At 43.7% G+C, this 17,009-nt stretch overlaps 1 protein-coding gene across 1 annotated transcript in view; it reads left to right on the top strand.

Moving 5' to 3' along the window:
* The window catches only part of NHS (NHS actin remodeling regulator), a 244,249-nt gene that overhangs the window by 222,581 nt on the left and 4,659 nt on the right, over positions 1-17,009 (top strand). Inside the window, 5 exon segments of the mRNA XM_054518608.1 lie at positions 8,461-8,653; positions 11,862-11,993; positions 13,228-13,463; positions 13,465-16,180; positions 16,663-16,789. Of these exon segments, the coding sequence (XP_054374583.1) occupies positions 8,461-8,653; positions 11,862-11,993; positions 13,228-13,463; positions 13,465-16,180; positions 16,663-16,789 (3,404 nt within the window).

Below are 17,009 nucleotides of genomic sequence, written 5' to 3'. Positions count from 1 at the left end.
GCATGTATTAGGATACTCAAATAAGAAACTTGATTTTGAGGAATGTTCATATTACCACTGTGAGACCTGTGGGAACTAACACTACTGAAAGTTACTGAGAACACAGGTCACTTAAATCTGAGTCAAGGTTCCCTATGTGTTTACCTTTTGGCTGCTGCTACCAATTAGGCGGCTATGAGCTCTTGCAAAGATCTTGCATATTGTATACTAAAACTAGAGAAAATCAATCACAACAGATGAAAATTCACTTTTAATCACAGCTCTGTTTACAGGGAGAAAGATGCCAAAGTCCCACAAATTCCAAGAAAGGACAAATGAATTCAAGGTCAAAGCAAGTAATGCCAATATAAATAGGTCTGGAAAGATGTTTTGGACTGTTCCATAACAAGATCATTTTGTTGTGGAGAAAAAGTAGAGAACCAGAATTGGAATAGGTTCTTTCATGTCTACTTTTGTTACAGGAAATGCCCTGATTTGGCTGATGAAATGTCCACTAAGCCCAAGGGCCAGAAGGGGATCCTTGAGGACAGAGAATAAGAACAGGGCATGGTTTTGCTGTTTATTGTCCCATGATTTATCCTTCCAGTTTCATACAGAAACTGGTTACAGAGTTCCTGGGCCAGAGATCAAACACAGAATAATAGCCACCAAAGAACCTCTCTGAGTTGACTGTGAGACTTGTTTAATCCAATTTTTTAGCAAATTTACACCTGCAGCTTCAATAGCATCCTGAGACAATGACTTTAAAAATCTGTTTGAAAATCCAGCTTTTGTTTGTTTCAAACCCAGTATCTCATAATTTCATCAAATCCCTTCTGGTTCTCAGACTAGGAAAAACAGTAAGCATTGCTTTCTCATGCCCTTTCTCCATGCTCCTCATGGTTTTGCACACATGACTTCATTTAACTTTCCTATCAATTCCAGTAATTCAGTTTTAAAGCTGAAAAATTGGCATACTTAGTCTCTCTCTACACTAAAGACATATAGAACCAAACACATTTAAAAGTATTATTAATTCAGGCATTTCTGCCAATGAAGAAGAAGAAAAACTCAAATTAAACCAAAAATAATCTGAGGAGAGTATGAGAAAGTTATGGACTTGCTAAAATGAGGAAAATATTTCTTACACATGTTCCCATGACAACCCTGCCTGTAGCACTGCTGAGGCCAGTCAGTGAGTGTGAAGATGCTGTGTCATTCCAACTGCATTTCAGACTTCTCTTTAATTTTTTCTGCATTTCTTCTTTCCTGGATTTCCCCAAGTCCAGCCAGCAAGGCTCTGAAATTTCTGTATTCCAGTTCAGAGTGTTATGGGTCCACACTGTCTCCATCCCCACATGGCACAGCTATTATAATAAAACCAAGGAGACTGAGCAAGGAATTCAGTATTTGGAAATCTACACTCACAATTGCACAAATTTCAGAGTCAGTTTATTCATAATTATAATCTGAGCAGGAATCTAAGGGACAAGAAGCAGGAGGGGTTTTTTTTCCAGACAGGGTTTTTCTTCTGTCCCTGATGCCTCAGCTAGAGCAAATATGAAGGGAAAACAATGCATTGGGTAATTTTATTCCATCTCCTTGCCATTTCAAAAATATTCCCTGTGGTCTGCTTTAGGATGCTTTGTACAGCAAAGGGAAGGAAGTACAACTGAATATACTAATTTTCACAGAGTTTTCTACTGAAGCCAGATGAAACCTCAGTAAGAAACAACTGAGTTAAGGGACAGGCATGAGTTGGGCTGTGCACTTTCTGTGTGCAAATCCTGCCTGAAGCTGTTAGAAATAAAACCTACCTGACTTTATTCATCAGACTGAACTTGTATAGCACCATTTGTGCAATGAGCCTAATAACTACTACCTGTATTGTGGGATGTTTATTTTGTGCCTTTGTCTGCTGAAATGCCATGTGTGGTATGACTTCTGTCATGAAACATGTCTCAGTTTTGTCTTTACCTTGTCAAAACACCAGAGCCATACATTAATTGTTAAAGGATTGTAAGTGCTTTAGCTGATCGCATTTGTGATGCTCCAAAAGAAAAGAAAACACCCTCAAGCAGATAAAAACTTGAGGAGAATGAAACATACAGAAATATAAACATTGGGAGCAGGCAGGTGAGCAGGGTTGTGATTTGCAGCAAAAATAGCACTGCCAGAAATATTCCCATTATTTTCTCCTCAGCATCAGTTGACTGTATAAAAACGCTGCTGTATAGTTATGAATTTCTAATTAAGTAGTCAACTGTGCTCTGAAAATACTGGAAAGCTGTTAGCCTTTTATTAGTGTTTCTTCTCCTTTCTCTAGACCCTCTAGTTTTTCTACCATGTAAATAAATACCATTTTCCTTAACTGCTGTGAGTTAAGGAAGCAGCAGGCTCTCCCTTTCACAGGCAGAGAGAGGGATACACAGAGGTTTCAGCCAGAGCCCCAGGAGTCAGAGCTGTACCTATGTGAATGTGGGATTGAACACTAGTTAACACTTATTCTACATGTTGCCTTTTCAGTGCATGAATTACTGTTCTTAAATGAGGTGTCAGGATGTGCTGTATACCTTATTTCTGTGCTTCCACAGGGTGAGAGCAAATTGTATTTATGTTTGCTGGAGACAAAGAATATATAATGCTTGCAGATGCTGAAGCAACATGATGCTCTGCTTGGGTGAATACCACCCACTGTATTCATAAGGTTATCCTGGGAGGGAAATTTCCCCCACCTACTGCAATAGAAGCCTGAAGTTAGAAATAATATTGATCCCTTATGCTTTTTGTTAGCTGCAGCTTTTAGGCAGCAGGAGTCAGAAATAATCCTCTGGAGAACAGCATTGTGCAGCAGCGTGCATCAGCCACCTCCCGCCCTCACCCAGGCTGTGCCAGCCCTGTGCTGCTGGGGGCTGTGACTCTGCCACCTAAATCCCTTGTGAGATAACACCTTGCCTGCCTGATCAAACACAGCTGAGGGGGAAGGAATCAGCGCAGCCATGTCTAAATTCAACAAACACGTTGAGGATAAATGCTCTTGATGAGGCTTTAGCATTCTCCATCTTTAATTAACTGAGGAAAAATTGTTTATTTATTCTTGGGTTTATGTTTTTCCTATCACCATTGCACTGTGTTCTATAGGCCCTGTGCACTAACTTTGAAATTCCAGAATCTCCTGTAAGGTAATCACTATAGGTAAGGCAGGCTCGGTACATGATATAACACAAATTATGCTTCTTGAACCAATCTTTCCTATATGTTGAAAATGCTGAACACCAGTCATGTCTCAGAGCTTGGGGGGATGGAAAAGAGAAGAGGGGCAGAAGTGGCATTTTTGTCCTGTTATTGACCCATTCATTTTTTTCTCCAGATCCCAGCTCTGGGACAATAAATGGGGCAGACTCATAACTTGCCAGGCTGTCAAGTTTGTCGACTGCTGATTTGCTTCTTTGTCACTGTCCTGATGATACTTTAAGGTTTTAATTAATTAAAAAATGATTAATGATGAGTCCTGACTTGCATAAGTGCTAGTAATGCTCTTCCTAAAATCAGGGTGTGAGTGTTTAGGAATGCTTCATCTCAGCCCAAGCTGAGTGCTGAAGGAAGGTGAGCTGAATTGCTCCTCAGCAGAGCCACTGGCTCTTTCTCTACAGGGGAAGCTCTGTTGACCAGTCAGACTTGGACATCTGACTATTTTGTTGTAGCACACACAGACCAAAGATTTCACATTGAAGTGACACAGAGCACTGAGGAATCAGGTCACGTGCATATGCAACAAGATTTTTACTGCAAGGCAGTTTCAGGAGCACAATAGCACCTCTGCGAGTGAGGTTGATGGGATAGCTCAGGAAATAAAAATGCTCACATATGTCAGTGACAAATCCCTATTCAAGCAATTATGCACCAGTTTAGTTTCAAAGCAATCTTAGCCCATTAAAGAAAAATGCACACTTAAAAGTATTCTGGCTTTGTATTTAAGAGAATGATTATCACTGTTTCTGTTTGCCAAGCACACCCCCACACAAAAGAAATTCACTTTTAAAACTGCCTAACTTCAGATTTGCCCATCAGACCAGAACAGCCTTGAGTTTATAATAATAATTTCTTGCTTAATTATGTGTTTACTCAGGACATTTAGAGATATTCTGGTTTCCTGAGTGAATGAGAATTTTTGAAAAGCAGCAGCTCACTCCCTCCCCCAGCATGGAGGTGTTGAAATGCTGAGGCTGCTGCTCTGTGCCAGCATGCCTCAGCTGCCCAGTGACAGGCACCACATGGGAACAGGCACTAAGTGACCTCAGGACCCTTTGGCAAGGCACTGGTAGGACCACCTTCCTCAGGAGCACAACTGTGACAGTAGAAACTGAAATTTTGCTGGTCACCTTCATTTTTTGTCCTATCTCTAATGATAAGAACTCACCTAGGAAGTTTGTCCTGCCATGCTTAAGCAGGGACCTGAGCCTCGGGCACATCAAAGGATGGCTGTAGGTATTTCTCAGACAGGAAACAGGTGTTTGCTCAGAGGCAGCTGGCAGAGTGGCACATGGTGAGGTAGGGAAGTGCTGCACTGATGGGACAGACAGACGGGACAGACAGATGGGTAACCATACCTTGCTTGTCTGACTGTAGCCCACACTGCTATCTCTGAGAGCAAAGTTGAGGTCCTGCTGTCGATGTCATGGACAGGTTTGCCCCTGAGTGGCTTTTGCATGTACCTGTGCTTGAAGCTCAGGGCAGGAGGTCCCTCCTGTCCTCTTCTCTTTGTGCACTGACAATCACAGGCCATGGGATATTGCAAAGATTTTCATATCCTGAACTCCTGTCACCTCAGCAGCATTAGTCTCCCTGTGTCCTGACCCTCCCTAGAGATCTTCTAGCACCTTGCATGAGGAAGTTGAATTTCAAACATCCTGGTACTTGCAGTCAGTCTGCTTAGAGCAGGTGTCTGGAAACTTACTCAGAAGACCATCCTTGGGTATCTGAGGAGTAAGTAGACTGAAATTGTGGATGTATTCAGTATCTCCACAGCCTCTGCTGCATGAACAGAGGTGCTGCTCCTGAGATAAGAACTTCTCCTAGCTTGGGAGAACTGGTTTTCCACGGGCCTGGGCAAAAACTAAGCTGCTAGAAATGTTCACTGGGAACAGCTCTCTTTTGATTTCTCCCACTCTGGTCTCCTGTAATCCTTATGGACAGCTCATCTGGAGGCTTCCCATGGGCACACAGGAACTGGGGAAAAGCAGGTGTTGCATATCTAGAAAGAGAGTAGGACGAGATGCAGGAATAGGCCTTTTGAGACTCGCTACAACTTTTTATCTTGAGAGGAGACCATATAATGCAAAGTCCTTCAGAGTCAGGTTTGTTCATCTGTCACAGTAGTGTTGATAATGATTGATAATGACTGGGAGGAAAAACACTGGTAGAATTATCTGGCAATATTAGTCTAACAAATGCATGGAGAAATAATAACCCCTACCAAGAAATACACGCTAGAGATTTCCAGAGTTGTCAACAGACCTGTTTTATCTCTTTTTTTTGTTTCCTATTTCAAAAGAAGTCAGTTGTCCTTCACTCCTTGATTTTGAAAACTGGACATTGCCACAAACAAACCAGAGTTTCTGACAGAAGAGGATTTTGGAGGTGTAGGGATTCACCAAGACCTAGGACATTGTGGCCATTGCTATTTGTCCTTTCAAGTGTAACAAAAAGTGACAAAAAGCCAATTGGTTGTTGTCATCTTGGCACAATGAATGCAAACTTGGAGAAATAGTGATATCATCAGAAACACATAGTAATCAATGTATTTGATAAATTACCATCAGCATCATTATTTATATCCATTTGCCTTAACCGAAGAAAAAAATTGAAAAAAAATCCCTTACATTATGAAATAATTTACATTTATAACGTAATTGGATATGTATCTTGCACTGCTTCAGCTCCAGGCAGAAGACAGTTTGAGTTACCCAATCAATACAAGGCATTCTTGGGACAATTCAAGCATGTCTGTACAAGGAGGCTGAACCAATTTCACTGCAGTTTTGTCTAATTCAAGTAAGCAAAACAAATACAGACTTCACAGGGATCCAAACCAATCTGTTGTGGGGCATAAACCCATCAATAGGAAACAGGGTGAAAATCTCTGCTCATTTTGGCTCTGATGCTAATTTATCTAGATAAAAATTATGTGCTTTTACAAGAATTGTTTTGTGTATGTTTTTAATTTTAATTTTTTTTTTTTCACATTTCACATTTATAGTTTAACAGAACCCGTTCGCCCTCCCCAATTGAGTGTTGCCACATGACCCCCTGGAGTAGAAAGGTACTGGAAAAACAAGCAATCCTCAATTAACAGCCCTGTCTCACTCTTCTCCCTTCCAGATCCTAACCCTTCCTCTTGCTTGCTTTTCACTTGCTAACTTTACTGCGCTAAAAGAAGCCATTTCTGTTTTTCTCATGTCAGTAAGACACAATAATAACTTTTTTCCCCCATTCTGTCATTCTTCCCACCTTGGATAGGTTTCAGGAGCTCAAGGCCACAAAGCTGCCTCCTCCTATCACCTCCTTTAAAAAGCCTGAACTCAGACAGACTCAATAGCGTTAGCAATTGCATTTAATTCTCTTGCCATGTTTTGCAACTGCCCCTTGTTTTTTCCTAAACGGTAGGAAATGGTTTGGACAATGCCATACCAACAGCAGGTATTTATTCTCTGGCCATTTGGTGATGCCACAGCTTGGAGAGTAGGAGCTCTGGCAGCCAGCTTTGTCCAGCACTTCTTTGTCATCCAGGGAAGGATGAATTCGGCAACAAATGCAGCGTGTGTGTGTGAGTGTGTGTGTGTGTGTGAGTGTGTCCATGTGCCTCTGCGTGCGTGCAAGGGTGCGTTTTTTGCATGCATGCATCAAACTTAGGGCGGGGGGGGGGGGAGTTACCTAGGAAACAAAGTCTTTTGTGCTTGAAGTTTATATGAGCTATTCACGTCTGCCTGCCGGGAATCGGCACAAAAGCTGCAGGCAGAAAGAAGGCTGCAATGTTTGACTGAAATCCTACGTGGGAAAAGAGGGTTTTCTGCGGGCGGGAGAAGAAGAAACCTGTGTTGTCTTGGGTCTGGGGGTGCTGCAGGAGGTGACACTGACCAGGTAAGTGCCTCTGACAGTTTAAACAGTAGCTGCAGAGTTAAGGTCTTTAATGCTTTTGGGGCCGGGACATAAATGCTGTTTGGCAAGCCTGAGATGGTTAATTCCCTCAGGATTTGTGAGGAGCCTGGGCGGAGGAATGGCAAAAGTACAATGGCAGAAAGGGCATGATCCTGCAGTGTTCAACACCCACCTGCTCAATGCTCTGCCATGGCAATGTAGAGCAACATTTTATTTTCGCCCTGTTTGCTACCGAAACTAACACTGGCAAATAAAGTGTAAACAGCAGGCATGAAGGAGGGAAGGCTGGTAGTTAAGCAGCTGGGAATTCAAGACTGAAGAGAAAGCCTGTCTGAAAGGGATTGCACTTCATTTCTAAAAAATGAGAGGCAGGCAGATGTCCTGAGCTGGCCAAAGAGTTGTCACAGCTTACAGAAGAATGTATTAATGGAAGAAGGGAGGGAAATTAGGCAGAAGAAGGTGAAGGTAAAGGTAAGTTTCTCCCCTCCGTCCCTTCCAAACAAAACAGAAACTTTTTTTTTTTTTGCAAACAAAGAGACTCCCCCAACCCAAGTTGGCAGCCAGCACCACACGAAAATGCACTTGCTTTATTTCTCTTTACAAGACAGGGTATTGGGGGATTTGTTGTTTCTTCCAAAAGAAAACAAACCGTCTGTGTTTCTTTCATGCTGTTTACTTTTCTCTCTGTTTCTTCATCTTCAGCATCTAGTGCTTCTTGTAGTATGATATAAAAATATGCATGGTTTCTAAACAATCTTTTTCATTTCTTCTGGTGGTGAATACTCTTTTCTTTGGTTGTTATCTCCCTGTCCCAGCACTGTCAACACCTGCCACTTCCCACCTCACAGCTGTTGGATGGCTGTACTATGGTCTGCTCTTGGTCTGTGTTAGTACAAATGAAATGCAAATGGTTATTCTGAAATATGGATGGGTCTTCTTTAAAACTTTGGACCTTCTGATGCTTGAATGAATGGTTATATGAGGCCAGTTGCAGTTGCAAATGAGAGCCCACATGTCTAATGCTTGTGGTAACTGAGGACACGCTTGCCATGGCTATGCACGAATGCAGGATGTGCCCCTTCTGACAGAGGAGATGGCCTGTAAATGTCACTGTAAATGTGCTGACTTCCAGTATGCTGAGGTGTTTTTCTCCTATTAGCAGGATGCTAGGTTTCCATTGGAGAATGGCTGGTGCTGTGTGACTTAGAACGATTCCTTCCTGCTTCCCTGTAATTGATTTCTGATTTGTGTGTCTGCTTTGTTTCAAAATTAGCCTTGTGTGCCTGAGTGGGAGACACTGATTTTGGATGTATTCATTTGCAGTCTCATCCACCAGAGGACGAAGATACAGATGTCATGCTAGGGCAGAGGCCGAAAAATCCAATACATAATATCCCTTCTACACTGGATAAACAAACCAATTGGAGTAAAGCACTACCTCTCCCAACTCCAGAGGAGAAAATGAAACAAGATGCCCAAGTGATTTCTTCTTGCATTATCCCCATCAATGTCACTGGTACAAATCTCTTCTATTTCTTTTTGTATTTATTGCATGGTTCAAGGGAGGTCAAGTACTTATTTTGTTTAATTTATTTGAAGTCATGAGATTGTGCAGTCTTGGGGCAAAGATCCTAGCCTGAAGATTTAGTTTCTGAAAGACAGTGGGCTAAATTCATCCCTTATGCGTGACTGCTGGAGTCACTGAAGTTGCATCTAGGATTAGTTTGGCCCATATTTTCAGTCATGTTATATGGTGTAACATTACCCTAGTTCCCTGTATAAACAATGTACTTTTGTTGTGTATATAACCTACAGTCTGTATTAACAAAGACCTCAAATAACTTTTTGAATGTAGCTGACTGAAATAATGCAGAAAGCCACCAAAATTAATCATATGATTATCATGTGTAGCAGGAGAAGAGAAACTAGAGAATGTAGGCTACTATTTGCAGTGCTTTAAACATGCAAGGCATGAATGTGTAGCATGCAAACCATCGCTCTGAGATCTCTTTACATGCAGCTATGCTGAAGGTATAGTAATGGCATTTTCTTTCATTTCTATAACGTTTGGATATATTTGACTAGATTTATTTGAAGGAGAACTTGTTCATAGAAGCAGCAGGTATATAACTTATTAAATGTGATAGATTACTTTTTTCCAGAATCAAAAATCAGGCTGTTTTTCTCTTTCTCTTTTTCTCTTTCTTTCCTTCCAGAGGGCTATGGTAAACATAAAGTTGATCTGAATTTTCCTCAATAATATTTTCAAGTACCAAGTTTTGATTAACTTAGGAGCATAAAGTGGGCTTTCACAGTTATGGACTTCAATGTAAACAATCAGGAAAAAAGAAGGGGGTTTTCAGTTAACCTTCATTCTCCAGAAAAAATATTTTTATTTAATTCTGTTTTCCCAGTAACTGGGGGGTTGGGGTAAGGTCACAGCCCCTCACGTCCATTGTTCTTCCTCATGTCTATCAGTGGTGCACAAACCTTCCTGCAAGACAGGCTGTAGGATTCACCATGGTGCTGGAGAGAGTTGTATGCCCACAGTCCAGCTCCAGCTCACAACCAAGGCTTTTGGGCTTACAGCATCACAGGTCACAAGTCCCCATCTGCTCCACCGTCAGCTGCATGACTCCTCCCAGTGACAGTAACAGTCCCAGCTCCCCTCTGTCCTGGCAGAGGAGGTGACACTGCACAGTGCCACCAGCCCTGCCTCCCTGCGGAGGTGGCAGCCAGGAGTGGGTGTCCCTTTCTCCAGGACAGTGCTCTGGCCACAGGAGGACTGGCAGCTGGGTGGCAGGACTGCCTGCATACACCCTGCTAGGCTGCAGGTCACCAGCCAGCTGGTCAAGGTCATAGGCTGGGCACTGCCTCTGGAAATCCCCACAGAAAGTCATAGATTATGTGGCATATTTCCATGAGGTAAAGCTGGTGATAAAATGATGCTCCTTCTAGTTTCAATACAGGACCCTTACCAGAGCAGGCTTTCTAACAGGGCTAGTGTCACCTAGTGCAGCCAGAGGGCAGTTAGGTCTGGGACCAATGTTAACTTTTCCAGTAATAGCCATTTTTGCCTAGACTCCACCTGCCATACATTGGAACCAAATTTCCACTGATCAGTTTTACAGATCAAGAATGGTATGTAATCTTCTGGATGTTTATGTGTATCATTCTCATTAGCACTAATGGGAATAATTTGTATGCATCACGGGGAAGAAATACCCTCTTCCACTTCCTTCTCGGAGATGACCCCCGTGCATCTGGCACACAGAGCATGTTCAGCTAACTCACAGTTGCTGGAAAACCAGCAATGATGCTGATTGATTTTTTTGTTTCAAAAAGTTTGCTTTTAGTTCTCTGGTTTTGTTTTTTAAGCTTCTCCCAACCCTGAGAAATGTTCACTTTTTTGAAAATGATTGTTGTTGGAGTTTACGGCACTTTTGTTCCATATTAAAGAAAGTTCTTCCTCTGCTTATTCCAGGGGCATTGGTGGTTACAGGACATCTGTCTGAAGCCTCTATTTCACTGTAGTAGATTTCAAGAAGAACTTTTACAAGAAAGTTACTTTTTAATGTTTTACATTGTTATGTAATGTAATATGTATGTGTATGTCTGTGTATAATTATGTTTTCTATAATTATACGCTATTAAAATAGAGCTTCTTATCAGGATTTCTTTTTCCTTTTGTTTGCTTTAGTTTGTTCGTTCTTCTTAAGATTACAAACCACTGTACCAGCAATCCTTATGTTAGTGTTTTTATGGACCTGGCACATTTTTTCCAACCTGTCCCATGTCAACTTTAGAGAGCATGAGTGAGCGTACAGTTGTGCAAAAAGCCAGCGCAGATGGACACTGGCCTTCTGGTCAGACTACTTTTAAATTTTTTTTGACTAGACAGAGTAAAATCAAACTGAAAGACACTTCCCTTTGTTAATGCCATGGAAACCTAAAGAAATCAATGAATTCTCACCTATTCTGTATGAAGGTGGTCAACAAACAATAAACAAATGTACTCAAGATCTTGTGCTTTTAAGTCTAAACTGAGGATCTTGATTGCATGACCTGAGCAGACTCCCACCGTGTGCTGGGCACACAGGAAAATCAGGCCACTTCCTGATGTATGCAAGTAAATGGCAGCTCCCTGTTAGTGTCACTCTCTGTCATGTGTCACTGTCACAGAGAATGCTCTCTAAACTTGCATGGTGACTTGGCCCCATTTTAGCTGTCTCCTTCCTTTTTGAAATGTTAGCTCCCTTGGCATATTGGTCTCCTAAGAAGCACCCAACTACTGCAATATGGCATTAGAACCTTAAAATGTTTTCTTATGCTTATTTGCTTAAAATAAGTCAGGCTACAGGTGAACAGATAATGCTTTGCAGATAAGTTACTGTCATTGTCCCTATGACAGATAGATAAATAGCTATAAGAAAGATGGCCTGCTACCAAGAGCTCTCTATTTGCTTTCCTGATTTTCTTTCCTTTTTCTGTTCTTTTTCTTTTCATGCCTTCTGTTATTTTTGGCAGACCAGGCTGCTGAGGGGGAGCTGGAATTAGACGTAAAACTGTGATATACTGTGATATAATTTACATAAGAGCTACATAAGGGCTCCCTTATGTTTATTCACAGGCTTAATCCAAGCTCACATACCTCCACTGTGTTCCAGCCATGAAAATTTGTTTACTATTTCTAAAGGCTAATGAGACCTATTTATGGGTTGCAGGAGTTGGTTTTGACAGAGAGGCTAGTATACGCTGCTCTCTTGTTCATTCACAATCTGTACTACAGCGGAGACGAAAGTTGAGGAGGAGGAAAACCATCTCTGGCATCCCCAGAAGAGTGCAACAAGAAATAGGTGTAGTATAAATACAAATCTTCCATAGATAGCTTTCTAACCAACTTAAATTGCAGGGATATGAGCTGGTAGCTAGTCTTCCAAAGAAACAAAACCTTGAAAGTGTAAATACTTGTAGAATTTAGGAATGACATGTTTTGTTCTTTTGATTTACTACAGTAAGAAAAGCTATATTACTCCATATGGCCTTGAAGGACTGGGGGCCTTACTGAGTAATATAGATGTACATGTTCTGCTCTTATTGTGTAAATGTTAATCGGTTCTTTTTTTCTTTTTCATTTTATTTCTGTTATGAACCCATAGTTATGTGCATAAAAAGTAACTAGATTAAGTGAAAGTTTTTTCTTGCATCAGGGGAGTTTAAGGTAAAGAACTGACAGATGTTACTCCACAAAGTGATGATGAGTTGTCACAACAGCTGCATAACTTAGATGAGTGCTTGAATATCCACCATAGATACAGCTGCTGGTACTCTACGGGAGTTTTGCTAAACATGCTTTTTATTTATCATACTCCTCAATTCCTTCCTAGTATTCTTTATCATCAAGAATATTTGCCTTAAATCTACCAAATTGCCTCACTTTTTGTCAGGGTAAATTAGGAGCAACTCTGTTGAAGGCAAATTCAGAGTGAAATTCTTATTAACTCAAAACAAAACTAACAGAATTGCTATTTCTTAATATTCATCTGCACCTGAAGATGGCTCTGGTGTTTCAGTCGGTTGCCATGAAACTCTACTAGAAACAAGAAATGTGTTTATCATAGGGAATAAGTAATCAGAGAACCTATGAATGAAAGATTCTTATGTGTTGCAAATATTCTTGATAGTAAAGAAGCAGATAATGGAAATACTGAACAGACAGGAAGGAGAAACAGAATTATTTTTAGAAGCTTATGGAGTATTTTGTCCAGCAGCCACTCCCAAAAACTTTAAGTAGCTGAAATAGTCATAAGAACTGAAAACTTAGTATTTGTCGTACTATTTAGCTCAGCTTATTCTCACATTGAGAATGCATTGCAGAAGTCATGTTGTAGGACTAGAATTTCCCTACCTCACCGGCAGGAGATCTGCCTTATAAATTCTTTATACAAAACTTAAATTTGGTCCAGTGCTCAGAAAGATTAAAAAATAAAGAATACAGAAGATAATATCTTCTTGGGTTGCTCCGCGGGTTGTCTCATGCCAGGAAATGTGGAGCTCTCTCCCACTCACCCAGCTTTCCATGTGTCCTAGATTCAGACGAGTCGCCAGTGGCGAGAGAGCGCAATGTGATTGTGCACACAAACCCAGAATTCCCTGGCTCCAGCAACAGGAGGTTGGGGACCCGGGATTCGGAGTGCCAGACAGAAGAAATCCTGATAGCTGCTCCCTCCCGGCGACGGATCCGTGCCCAGCGGGGGCAGAGCGTTGTCGCCTCCCTGTCCCACTCCACTGGCAACATCCTGGTGCTGGCAGACAACGGGGATGCCGGTCTTTGCTGCCGCTGTGAGCAACCGCATCCGCTCGCGGAGCCTCCCCCGCGAGGGCGCCCGGGCCAACGAGGGCCATCAGGATGCCACTGCCAAGAGTGCAGGGTACGAAGCAGAGCACTTCCTAGCTGGTCAGGAGAGGATCCCGAAAAAGGGGAAGGAGATCTTGAGCAAGCAGGGTTCACAGGAGCCCATTGGTTTAACTTGTCCTCAGCACCTGCATAGCCCCGAGCACAGCATCAGCGAGAGGGGGAGATCGCGGCTGTCAAGGATGGTCGATTCAGGCAGCTGTGAAATTTCATCCAACTCAGACACCTTCGGGAGCCCAATTCACTCCATCTCCACAGCAGGAGTCCTGCTCAGCAGCCATATGGACCAGAAAGATGACCACCAGTCCTCCAGTGGCAACTGGAGTGGGAGCAGTTCCACGTGTCCCTCCCAGACATCTGAAACCATTCCTCCTGCTGCCTCTCCTCCACTAACAGGCTCTTCACACTGTGACTCCGAGCTGTCACTCAATACCGCTCCCAATGCCAACGAGGACTCCAATGTCTTCATCACAGAGCAGTTTGGTGACCACGCAGACAAGGTCAGGGGCCACAGGGCAAGCTCCTTCACATCCACTGTGGCAGATTTACTGGATGACCCCAACAACAGCAACACAAGCGACAGTGAGTGGAACTACCTGCACCATCACCATGATGCCTCCTGTCGCCAGGACTTCAGCCCTGAGCGCCCAAAGGCAGACAGCCTGGGATGTCCCAGCTTTACCAGCATGGCCACCTATGACAGCTTCCTTGAAAAGACTCCCTCTGACAAGGCAGACACTAGCTCACACTTTTCTGTGGATACTGAAGGATACTATACCTCCATGCACTTTGACTGTGGTCTGAAGGGTAATAAAAGCTATATTTGCAACTATGCAGCCCCAGGCTCCGAGAGTGGCCAGACTGGGAGTGTGACTTCCAGCCTTGCTGACTATGCCTGGCAGGAGTGCGTGAGCCACAGGAGGCAGGCACGGCAGTGCATCTCACTGAAGAAACCAAAGGCAAAGCCAGCCCCACCAAAACGCAGCTCATCTTTGAGGAAATCAGAGGGCAGCACCGACCTTCCTGACAAGATAGAACCAAAGATCGGTGGTGGGCAGCATGTCTCTCACACTGCCAGGGAGATGAAGCTGCCCCTTGAGTTTTCAAACACACCTTCCCGAGTGGAAGGCCCCAACCTGCCAGCCAAGCAGGAGCTTCCCTGGCCAAACCAGGATGATGGCGGGTTAAAGGACACTCCATTTGACACCGCCAGTATCCCCTCCTTTAAAGATGAAGGTGCTGAACAACCTCACTATGCAGACCTCTGGCTTCTGAACGACTTGAAATCTAGCGATCCTTACAGGTCCTTGTCCAATTCAAGCACTGCTACGGGTACTACAGTCATAGAGTGCATCAAGTCACCAGAGAGCTCTGAATCCCAGACGTCTCAGTCTGGGTCACGAGCTACCACCCCATCCCTCCCCTCTGTTGATAATGAGTTTAAGCTGGCCTCCCCAGAGAAGTTGGCAGGGTTAGCCTCACCCTCCAGTGGGTACTCCAGCCAGTCAGAGACGCCCACCTCTTCTTTTCCAACAGCTTTCTTTTCGGGACCGTTGTCTCCAGGGGGGAGCAAGAGGAAGCCGAAAGTTCCAGAGAGGAAGTCATCACTGCAGCAGCCGCTCTCAAAAGATGGCACTGCCTCAGTGAGCAAAGACCTCGAACTTCCAATTATACCTCCTACTCACCTTGACCTAAGTGCTCTTCACAATGTCTTGAGCAAGCCCTTCGCTCACAGGCACCAGCTGCATACCTTTAGCCACAGCAAGCAGAGCGCGGTCAGGGACGCCCTGCAGCCCGGCCCTCCCTCTGCCCTCGCCATCACACCCTCCGTTCTAAAGTCTGTCCACCTCCGGGCAGTCAACAAGCCTGAAGGAGTGAAACATAAAGGCAGTACCCCAGACCTGCTCTGCATACAGGAGACCACCTTGATGGCAACTGAGGTCTCTCCAGGCAAAATGAGGCCACTCTTAGCTAAAAAACCAGTATCACGCCAGTACTCTACAGATGAGGCCATAATGCTGTACATTGACACTTCCCCAGCAGAAGCAGGCCCTGGAAAACCACCTTTAGAGAAAAGCTCCTCTTTTGGTGGGCAGAATAGCTGTGAGAGAGAAGCTGTAACTTCAGCAAGCATGGGTCTGGTTGAAATCAAACCTGGGAACGAGCAAACACACCTGGCCACTGAACGCTTACCAGAAAGCTCTCCGAATCAGACATGTGCCATCCCCATAGATGGCTTTCAGAAGGGCTCAGCTGTCCCCACAAGTGATGATGAAACAAAGAAACCTGTCCAGGGAGCAGAAACAGTGCACGATCTTCAGCAAGTGCAGGCTGAGCAAGAGCTCTCCACAGGCAGCGAGGGGAAGGTGGAAGTTGGGGCCATGGATGAAAGCCCAGCTCAGGCTGAGGGACCAGCCATCACCCATCAGTTTAAGCACGAACCCGACGTAAGCCACCATGTGCCTGGGAATATCAACTATGAAGCAGAGACGGCAGCAGTAGATTCACTCAGTGAAGAGGGTTGCAAGCAGGAAAACGATATCACATCAGGTATCCCAACCAAAAGTGCCTCTGATGACAGCAGGGCAGACGAGACAGTGGGCGGCGCAGACGAGCCTTCGCTGAAAGGTCAGTTGGGAATTCTGTGTCATACCCAATGAGGTGGTTCTGGATGGGATGGTCGTGGAATCAAAGCAGAGTGGCACATCAGCTTCCCTCTGTAGGTTTAAGCATAGACACCCCCTGCTTTGTCTGTTAGTTGGCCAGCTAGCCAGCTCACAGCTATTGACACTTTTCCAAAGTATTCAGACTGCATTTTATTTCCTCCCTTTTGCTACATTTCAGCTGAAAAGATCAAAGTGAGGAGCACTGGCCGTGGGTACAGGAGAGTTTGATTATCACAACTATTACGTAAATGGGAGATCTTGTTTCAGTGCTCCTTTTATGGGAATATCCAATATGGAACAGACATGACTTTTAGACTAGAGGGAAAAGGCTGTATGGGGGTATTGCCCACTCAGTTGTGAGCGGAGCTGGTGCCTCCAACTGGCAGTGCTGTTGCAAAGTGCAGTGGAGTCTGACCAATAACGTGGCTTTTCTCCTTTTTTAAGAGTCTTCTCCAAGCGATGAGTCCATCATGTCTCCACTGAGTGAGGAGTCACAGGCTGACACTGAGGATGCCTTTGTGTCTCCAAACAAACCCCGCACTACTGAGGATCTGTTTGCAGTCATTCACAGGTGACCAACCTTGTGGCAATGGGAAATGGTCACATGCATCCCTGCACAGCTGTCCACTAACAATAGCTGCAGGATGGTTATTCTATGTTTAAGTCTTGTCCTCAAACTACGTTCTTCAGTTAACTCAGTTTCATTTTCTAAAAGGCAGCATTAAAACATGTTTTATTATGGCCTGGAGTGCAGTCTGAGTATCTTCATGGTATGTGTGGGATGCTTTACA

This window comes from Molothrus ater, chromosome 2, assembly GCF_012460135.2.
Source record: "Molothrus ater isolate BHLD 08-10-18 breed brown headed cowbird chromosome 2, BPBGC_Mater_1.1, whole genome shotgun sequence".
NCBI lineage: Eukaryota > Metazoa > Chordata > Aves > Passeriformes > Icteridae > Molothrus > Molothrus ater.
Note: the sequence above shows the minus strand (reverse complement) of the source record. Positions and strands in the feature narration are given on the sequence as shown.